The sequence below is a fragment of the Filicampus tigris genome, chromosome 15 (assembly GCF_054856515.1).
Source record: "Filicampus tigris isolate MCC_2025a chromosome 15, RoL_Ftig_1.0, whole genome shotgun sequence".
Taxonomy (NCBI): Eukaryota; Metazoa; Chordata; class Actinopteri; order Syngnathiformes; family Syngnathidae; genus Filicampus; species Filicampus tigris.
The window spans coordinates 1,844,695-1,855,158 of record NC_141231.1 but is presented as its reverse complement, the minus strand read 5'-3'; the positions used below and the strand labels follow the sequence as shown (position 1 = coordinate 1,855,158).

Below are 10,464 nucleotides of genomic sequence, written 5' to 3'. Positions count from 1 at the left end.
GGCTCTGCATATTCATATAAACAAAGTTGAGTTACTAGTTAGCTCACTACAATAGAAAAGATTACTAAAATAGAATATGGCAACAGCTAGCTAGCCAACAGTAATTATAGTACTTCTGAAAAGTACTCTCTCAAGCTAACATAAACCTATAATCAAATAATATGTACAGTTATCTTCCACAACTGTTCTAGGTAACATTAGAGCAATTGTAAAAAAACATTACATGTAGTAGATGGGCAAAGGGGAACACATTTCACACAATTTTCAGTGTAAATGGACGTGGGTCTTTTCAGACCCAAGTGTCTCAACTTGCATGTCCAAATGCAAAAGCTTGTGTAAGAAAGGACCAATAAAAATGATTTGTGCTAAACAAAACATAACATTTAATGCATAATTGGTATAGTAATTGATAAAAAAAATAAAATTAAAAGATATATCATCAAAACACTCAGCAATGCATGCATTCAACAGAAAATTGATTTGGGTCATTTTTTTACCCATTTGTGCACTAGTGGGGTAGTCAATCAAAAATGTTTTTTAATCATAACGTATATAAAAAAAATAAATAAATCAAGGATGACACAAAACAAGTTAACTGAGGAATACCTTGAATACTGAATGCTGAAATTAATTCATTGCAAATATACAGAAAATGAAAACCCAGCCAGGTCGCTTTTGACTGAAGGGAATAAACTTGTGACATGCCATCTTTATGGCTGGTGAGGCGCTGACATTGGACAAATTTTAGGTTTACAAATGTATGAGCGGAACAGAGTGGCTTATTTGCGATCAGCAGCCTGGCATCAAAAACTGGTTAAGAAAAAATTAGCGTCATTTTTTTCACACAAACTCTGACAGTCAGGAGCGTTCTTTTGCCAGCAATTTAGATACTTATTCAATAAGATACTCATTATATTTCAAAGTAAAGTGTAGAAAAAAGTAGATACAGGATATGTTGAACACAGACAATTCAACAAAAAAAAACACCATTTACATAAATATCAGTTCTAGTTTTGGATTGTGGATTATTCATTGAATTAGTCTGTTCTCATTTTAGGTCAGATGAAAAACGTTTGTCTTACCATTATTTGGAGTTGAAGTCCAGTAATTGTTGATTATGGCTTGTTTTCCCTTAATTATATTTGTGATTTACAACTTAAAGAAATAATGTGCTGAAAAATTAAATGCTAAACCAAAGCTTTTGTGGTGACAAAAAAATACTCTCAAGTTAGAACAAGAATGGTATATTTTTGGTTCGGTTATTCACTGTCCAAATGGTCATCATCTGATATCCCATCCAGAGGTTGCTGCTCCTCGATTATTCCAGTCAACAAGTCGGCAAATTCATCTGTCTTGTCTTTACTTGGTGGGGGTCCATCACCAGTTGTAAATCTTTCATTCCTTTTTTTTCCCCAAAATCTAATTTGATCTTCTTCCACAGAGTCTATAAAGGCAGATATTGTTCAACGTAAGCCAGGGGTGTTCAAGTCCAGCCCCCTATCCAGCCTATTTTCCATCTCTCGCTGCCTGCAACACCTTTATCCCTCCATCCTTTTCTTTTTAATCTCCTCAAACAACTCTCTCCTTCACTTCCTCTGGTCCATATTTAGTGTGGTACACCAGTGACTACTTGTCACCACTAATGGCAGTGCTAGACAGTTTTACCTGAAGTGGGGAGGAGGTGACAGGAGGTTCACTTGGGAGGGCGGAGGTTATAACACCAAACACACGCACACAAATGCGCACACACGCACGTACACACACATATACCCTAATTCAGGTTTTAATTTATGCATTCTCTGGCACGTTTTCTGCATGTCATATGAATAATGTAGCTAAATGTTGAGCACTCACCCAGTTTGTGCAGGCTATGCAATAACAATTCTCAACTAGAACTGCCACAAACGATTATTTTGCTAGTCGACTAGTCACAGATAGTAGTTGAGATTAGCCGACTAATCGGATCATTCCGGCACCGCTCCAGCAAGCAGCTGCTTTTATATAACCATCATTGTCTTACAGCCCAAATTTTTCAAGGTACCGTAGTTACAAAATAATAATCAAAACAAATAATACATTCAATTTTGATTCAACTTTGCAGCTTGTACCAGCGTTCCTGACAAAATAATGGCGCAATTGAAGGCGATACTATGGCCTTAGCATTTTATCCGTCAATGTTTAGTGTACCCCACCATGGTTTACGTGTCCCAACGATCCTAGGAGCTAAGTTGTCTGGGGCTTTATGCCCCTGGCAGGCTCACCCATGGCAAACAGGTCCTAGGTGAGGGACCAGACCAAGCATAGCTCGAAAGACCCTAATGATGAGAAAGAATTATGGACCAAGATTTCCCTTGCCTGGACGCGGGTCACCGGGGCCCCCCTCTGGAGCCAGGCCTGGAGGTGGGGCTCGTTGGCGAGCGCCTGGTGGCCGGGCCTGCACCCATGGGCCCGGCCGGGCTCAGCCCGAAAAGGACACATGGGTCCCCCTTCTCATGGGCTCACCACCTGTGGGAGGGGCCAGAGGGGTCGGGTGCCGTGTGAGCTGGGCAGCGGCAGAGGACAGGGACCTTGGAGGTCCGATCCCTGGCAACAAAAACTAGCTCTTGGGACATGGAATGTCACCTCTCTGGCAGGGAAGGAGCCCGAGCTGGTGTGTGAGGCTGAGAAGTTTTGACTAGATATAGTCGGGCTCACCTCCACACATAGCTTGGGCTCTGGTACCAGTCCTCTCGAGAGGGGTTGGACACGCTTCCACTCTGGAGTTGCCCAGGGTGAGAGGCGCAGAGCAGGTGTGGGCATACTTATTGCCCCCCGGCTTGGCGTACATTGGGGTTTACCGCGGTGGACGAGAGGGTAGCCTCCCTCCGCCTTAGGGTGGGGGGACGGGTCCTGACTGCTGTTTGTGCCTATGCACCAAACGGCAGCGCAGAGTACCCACCCTTTTTGGAGTCCTTGGAGGGTGTGCTGGAGAGCGCTCCACCCGGGGACTCCATCATTCTGCTGGGGGACTTCAATGCTCACGTGAGCAATGACAGTGAGACCTGGAGGGGCGTGATTGGGAGGAATAGCCCGCCCCCGAACTCAACCCGAGTTCTGTTACTGGACTTCTGTGCTTGTCACGGATTGTCCATAACGAACACCATGTTCAAGCATAAGGGTGTCCATATGTGCACTTGGCACCAGGATACCCTAGGCCGCAGTTCGATGATCGACTTTGTAGTCGTATCATCGGATTTGCGGCCGCATGTTTTGGACACTCGGGTGAAGAGAGGGGCGGAGCTGTCAACTGATCACCATCTGGTGGTGAGTTGGCTACGATGGTGGGGGAAGATGCCGGTCCGATCAGGCAGACCCAAACGTATTGTGAGGGCTTGCTGGGAACGTCTGGCAGAATCCCCTGTCAGAAGGAGTTTCAACTCCCACCTCCGCCAGAACGTTTCACACATCCCGGGGGAGGCGGGGGACATTGAGTCCGAGTGGACCATGTTTCCTCCATTGTTGAGGCGGCCGATCGGAGCTGTGGCCGCAAGGTGGTCGGTGCCTGTCGTGGCGGCAATCCCCGAACCCGCTGGTGGACACCAGCGGTAAGGGATGCTGTCCAGCTGAAGAAGGAGTCCTATTGGGCATTTTTGGCCTGCGGGACTCCGGAGGCAGCTGACAGGTACCGGTTGGCCAAGCGGAATGCAGCTTTGGCGGTTGCTGAGGCAAAAACTCGGGTGTGGGAGGAGTTTGGGGAGGCCATGGAAAATGACTTCCGGACGGCTTCGAGGAAATTCTGGTCCACCATCCGGCGTCTCAGGAGAGGAAAGCAGTGCACCATCAACACTGTTTATAGTGGGGATGGGGTGCTGCTGACCTCGACTCGAGACGTTGTGGGTCGGTGGGGAGATTACTTCGAAGACCTCCTCAATTCCAGAGCCTGGAGACTCCGAGGTGGGCTCTCCTATCTCTGGGCTTGAAGTAACCGAGGTAGTTAAAAAGCTCCCCGGTGGAAAAGCCCCGGGGGTGGATGAGATCCGCCCGGAGTTCCTAAAGGCTCTGGATGTTGGGGCTGTCATGGTTGACACGCCTCTACAAATTCGCGTGGACATCGGGGACAGTGCCTCATTTGGTGCCCCCCCTTTTTAAGAAGGGTGTGTTCCAATTACAGAGAAATCACACTCCTCAGCCTCCCTGGTAAGGTCTATTCAGGGTTGCTGGAGAGGAGGGTCCGTCGGTAGGTTGAATCTCGGATTCAGGAGGAGCAATGTGGTTTTTGTCCCGGCCGTGGAACAGTGGACCAGCTCTACACCCTCAGCAGGGTCCTCGAGGGTGCATGGGAGTTCGCCCAACCAGTCTACATGTGTTTTGTGGACTTGGTGAAGGCGTTCGACCGTGTCCCTCGAGGAGTTTTGTGGGGGGTGCTTCGGAAGTACGGGGTACTGAACCCCCTTATAAGGGCTGTTCGGTCCCTGTACCACCGATGTCAGAGCTTGGTCCGCATTGCCGGCAGTAAGTCGGATTCGTTTCCAGTGAGGGTTGGCCTCCGCCAAGGCTGCCCATTGTCACCGATTCTGTTCATAACCTTTATGGACAGAATTTCTAGGCGCAGCCGAGGTGTCGAGGGAGTCCGGTTTGGTGGCCTCAGTATTGCATCTCTGCTTTTTGCGGATGATGTGGTACTGTTGACTTCTTCTCACTGGAAACGTTCGCCGCAGAGTGTGAAGCAGTTGGAATGAGAATCAGCAGCTCCAAATCTGAGACCATGGCCCTAGGTCAGAAAAGGGTGGCGTGCCCTTTCCAGGTTGGCGATGAGAATCAAGTATATTGGGGTCTTGATCGCGAGTGAGGGTAGGATGGAACAGGAGATCGACAGACGGATCGGTGCAGCGTCCGTTGTGATGCAGACTCTTTTCGGTCTGGCGTGGTGAAGAAGGAGCTGAGCCAAAAGGCGAAGCTCTCGATTTATCGGTTGATCCACGTTCCTACCCTCACCTATGGTCATGAGCTGTGGGTCATGACCGAAAGAACAAGATCTCGGATACAAGCGGCCCAAATGGGTTTCCTTCGCAGGGTGTCCGAGCTCTCCCTTAGAGATAGGGTGAGAAGTTCGGCCATCCGGGAGGGACTCAGAGTCGAGCCACTGCTCCTCCGCGTTGAGAGGAGCCAGCTGAGGTGGCTCGGGCATCTGATTAGGATGCCTCCTGGACGCCTCCCTGGTGAGGTGTTCCGGGCATGTCCCACCGGCAGTAGACCCCGAGGACGAACCAGGACACACTGGAGAGACTATGTCTCCCGGCTTGCCTGGGAACGCCTTGGGATCCCTCCGGAAGAGCTGGAAGACGTGGCTGGGGAGAGGGAAGTCTGGGCTTCTCTGCTGAAGTTGCTGCCTCCGCGACCCGACCTCGAATAAGCGGTTGACAATGGTATGGTATGGTATGTTTAGTGTAATTTTAAACGGAACCAACAACAAATGTACACACCACGCACATGTGCACTATGAATACTGTGAAATAATCTATAAATACAAAAAGAAATACTTTTAATGCAAAAGACAAATCAGAGAAATCAGATGGCGAAAATTGGGGAGTAGGAGTACATTTTACATGCTTTTTATACACACTGTGGAGACAATATAAGGAACATGAAAATCAAATGTTGGATTTAGAATTGATAGATTTGTTGGCAAAAGCCAGGAGTGGCCACTGGGGTCAAGGCATTTGGTATGGGTGGCAGTTGTCACCCCGTTTAACCGCCTCGACTGACTGCTTCCAAGTTTGAAGACACCTGTGATGCTAATTAGACTACACACATCAGTCGAACATGGTCAACATATTTTCAGTCTTTTCTAGGGGTTCCATCATTTTTTTACTTTTGTCAGGTTAAAGTTATTTCTGTGACCATTTTAGAGTTTTCTGTCATTGAAAGAGAGGTACCAAAAATGTTGTCCATGTTTATCTTTAATTGACATTAGGATATGAGGGGTTCCATGGAAAAAAATAATTCCTAGGGCCCAGTTTTCTGTACAAAGCTTGTATAAAACCAGGACTAGACTAATTGGGTTCAACTAAAACACATCAATCAAATTGCTTTTTGAGATGTTATTCAATTTGAGATTTACTAGTTCCAGACTGAGTGGTACAAAGGTGAGGGTGCTCTGAAAATCTGGGGTGGATTATTTCAAATGCAAATAATTTTAGCTGTATGTGTGTGGAACATGGGTTTGATCAATGATGAAGCATGAAGGGACAAGAAAGCGTTCCAAAAACTTTAGTGAAAGTGAGACGATGCTTTTGAAGGAAATCATTTTAAAGTACCCTGCATCTGAAGAAAACATCACGATTCAGCAGAAGAAATGGAAAAAAACCAAAACTAAACGCATAGACTGCGATTATGAATGAATATTATTCCAATGAAAATGTTAACAGCAGGACCCTCCAACAACCTCAAGTAAGATTTTATTTTTTCTGTTGGCATGAATTCATTAAGTGGGTTACTTCTGTCTCTGAGAAATCTTTCAGGTCTTGGTGGTAATATTTTAGATTAATTGATGTAGTCAAGGTAATCCATTTTCGCCATGCACAGTGAAGCATTCAGGCGTTACTCTGAACCCTAACCTGCCCCTGGCCAGTCTGAATTTAAATTTTGATTCAGACCTGGATTAGCGCAAGTCTTTCTTATAGACAGGAGATAATTGAACTCAAGACCTAGACAAGTCAGACTAATCCATATCTAAGAAAGCCATTTAAATAAATGCTGGATTAAAATGTGGACGAATCTAGAACTAGGTTTAATCCCTGTACGCGAAACTGCAAAAAAAAAAAAAAAAATATCCTACTCTCAACATTTCCTACATTAAACCTACATGACTAATGTCAAAGCAAATCATGACTTCCTCTGAATAAGGCAATAAGTTAAGCATCACATAACATATTCTATCAAGTTTGAAGTTAACGAACTTTCATATGTAGGATGCTGAAGAAAATTAGGATAATTAAAAAAAAATCAATTTCAAAGCCTTTTTTACATTTTGATTTTTTTTTTTCATTATTCCTCCTTCTCTGAGGAAACAACACATTTCATTTTGAATTAACTTCATATTTAAATGACACTCAAAGTGCAATTTTATCAAACAGAACAACACAAAACAAGAGACTTGAAAAAGTTAGTTGTCCATTTGCAATTTGGAACAAAGCTTGGTTTTTAAACTCATTTTTATGTCCGCAAGCAGTGTAGTGCCCTCTGGTGGCCAGCGAGAGCTTTTTTAACGGTCCTTGAAGGATAAGGCGGTTAATGCTGCTGAAAGGGATGTTGCGGTGGAAGAGGTTGTGGGGAGCACTGCCGAAGATACAGAGATGGTTTTACAGGGAGATTTTGTAGTCATCCTGTTTTTGCACAGAGCAGCGCTCTTCAGTAAGTGTTAGAGCTCATAAACTCAAAAAAGGCTAAGGAGGGCTTTTGCAGTATTGTTTGGTTTCAGAAAGACTCAACTGATAAACTTTATAAGCGTTGGTCCAAGGGAGTACAGTGATTGATTTTAATGGCTTCATAAACAACTATATAAAAACAGTTCATAAAAATCCATGCACTCTCAAGTGTAAATCGATTCTGAAATATAGAGGAAAGTTATGTACAACAGTGTGAACCGTAACAGTGACTTCATTCAGTTGGGTGGTTCACCACAAATATACTTGGCTGCATAGAACATTGACATTATTATTGCCTACGTCAAAAATCCAAAAAAAAAAAAAAAACCTTTGTGGAAAATATCTAAGCAGGTCTTTTCCGTCTGATTTGAAAAGTCACTGATTTTAACAAAAAAAAATAAAAATTACGCACTAGAAACAAACTCGGCAAGAACTTTCCCTTTACCAAAAGTTACATTCTGAAAGCATTATCATGAAAGACCTTATTATACAGAAATTCACTTGGAGAACAAAAAAGCCTGAGTTGATAAAGTAAAGTCTTAATAAATCCCAAAAGCCTGAGGAAAAAGACCACCGATTTACTATTTTACATAAATTTACAACATTACAGAAGGGAAAATTTGCTCACAAAATGTAGAAAGCAAATACAGGGTTTTTGTTGTTTTTTTTTTTTACACCTAAAATCTGTTCTTCTTAAATAATTCTCACACAAACAAATGAGAAAGTATGTAAATGAGGTATGTCAAGTGGTGAGCCTGAGCCCAGACTGGACTTGACATCAGCTTGTAACATGATTCATGCTACAGCTGACGGTTCGACTGATTTAACACTTAAATAAGGTCGATAATCACGTTGTACATATGAAGGAGACAGACAGACATGAACAACAGTCAAAACACAGGATCCAGTGTCATGGGTTGGTGGGAGGATGAGGCAGCGCTCAGGGTCTATTCTGTCCAGAGGTAAAAAAACAAAGAAAACGTTATAAAAATAACAAAAAGTGTGCTGCGTGCAGCATTTAACTCTTAAATACAAAAATATGCTATGATTTGTTTTCCTTGATGCCTGCTTTGAGGCGCTGCTTGAGCGTTCGTCTCCAGTCGTGGCACAGTGCTTTCTACAGCTTCCCTCTAAGGCGTGGGCTGTGTTAGCGAGTTCGCGGCCGCTGCGAGCAGGCCAGGGCAGCTTCCGTTATGTCTTGCGGCCGCTCCAGATCTGCTCAGGTGTGCTCTTGTGGTCCGACGAATAGTCGAAAGGAGAGCGGTGGCCCAGGGGCGAGCGCGAGTCGTAAGGCGAGCGCTGGTCTCGGGGGGAGCGGGGCCCGCTGGCCGAGGCCCTCTGTTCCGTCTGCCAGTCCGAGTGGTAGCGGTAAGATGAGCGGTGGTCCGAGTGGGAGAGATCCTTCAGCTCCGGCCGGTGGTCTCTGCTGGGGCGCAAGTCCTCCACCTTCCTTTGCTTACCGTCGCTGTGATGTCTGCGAAATACAAACACACGAATACATGAGCCCGACTGCAAAGCCACCGTACGGTAAACCCCAGAAAGTTGAGGAATGCTCATCATAACACCTGTTTGGAACATCCCACAGGTGAACAGGCTAATTGGGATTGGGAATTGGTGGGTGCCATGATTGGGTATAAAAGGAGCTTGCTCAGTCATTCACAAACAAAGGTGGGGCATGGTTCACCTCTTTGTGAACAACTGCGTGAGAAAATAGTCTTAACAGTTTAAGGACAATGCTCCTCAATGTACAATTGCAAGGAATTGAGGGATTTCTCCAGTTCATAATATCATCAGAGAATCTGGAGAAATCACTGCATGTGAGCGGCAAGGCTGAAAAACCAACACTGAATGCCCGTGACCTTTGATCCCTCAGGCAGCACTGCATCGAAAACCGCCATCAATGTGTAAAGGATAGCACCACATGGGCTTAGGAACACTCCAGAAAACCAATGTCAGTTGAGCGCTACATCCATGACTGCAACTTCAAACTCTACTATGCAAAGCAAAATCCATTGATCAACAAGACCCAGAAACGCCACCAGCTTCTCTGGGTCCGAGCTCATCTAAGATGAACTGACGCAAAGTGGAAAACTGTTCTGTGGTCTGACGAGTCCACATTTAAAATTGTTTTTGAAAGTTGTGGACGTCGTGTCCTCCGGGCCAAAGAGGAAAAAAACAAACTCTGGACTGTTGTGAATGCAAAATACAAAAGCCAGCTTCTGTGGTGGTATGGGGATGTGTTAGTGCCAAATGGCATGGGTAACTTACACATCTGTGAAGGCACCGTTAATGCTGAAAGGTACAGACAGGTTTTGGAGAAACATGCTGCCATCCAAGCAACATCTTTTCTCAGATCAATATTGGACCTTATTTCAGTGTGTCGGACTAACAACAGCGGCCAAAACCAAGATGCCCTCTTGTGGCCATTTTACTATCAGGAAGTCAATTGCATTCATGGCTGACAACGTTTTTCAGTGAACTTTATTCATGACAATCATTTTTTACATTAATGCTTCATGTGCATTGCGTGTGTGTGTGTGCTGCTACCAACATTATACATTTATTTGCTCACTCACTTTGGTTTGTACGATGACATTCTGCATTACGGGAGAGCCCACAGTGGCAAATTTGTTCAAACATTAGCATTGCATCGTGAAAGCGAGCAAACCATTTTCAACACTTTCGATTGATCAATAATGTGTAAAAATAACACGAGTGGACTGACCATAGAATATATTTGTGAAAAAATATTACATTCACCAAAATGTGACTTATGAGGTTTTAGCCTGACATCGGCGATATACTTGATAAATGTACCTATCTGCTTTCAGCAATTGAGAAAAATAGAATGTTATTATTCAGTGCATTAATACGGTGTATTTTTCCTGCTGAATGCGGTACGGGCAACATAGCGCTTTTTTACTAACTCATGTGTATTATACAGAGCTCTCTGTACTTACGATATTTTGTTTGTATAATATGAATTGTATTTTTCCTCTGGATGGTTGTATTTTATGATATTTTAACTTTAATCCATTCAATATTTTCCTTATTTTGA

The 10,464-nt window shown here is 44.4% G+C and overlaps 1 protein-coding gene across 3 annotated transcripts in view; it reads right to left on the bottom strand.

Moving 5' to 3' along the window:
• Positions 1-7,492: 7,492 nt before the first annotated feature.
• Positions 7,493-10,464, bottom strand: part of chd1 (chromodomain helicase DNA binding protein 1) — a 28,516-nt gene continuing 25,544 nt past the window's right edge. For all 3 annotated transcript variants that reach the window (XM_086053810.1, XM_086053811.1, XM_086053812.1), the window contains exon 36: positions 7,493-8,880. In XM_086053810.1, the coding sequence (XP_085909936.1) occupies positions 8,598-8,880 (283 nt within the window). In that variant the 3' untranslated portion in view covers positions 7,493-8,597. The remainder of the gene's footprint in view (positions 8,881-10,464) is intronic.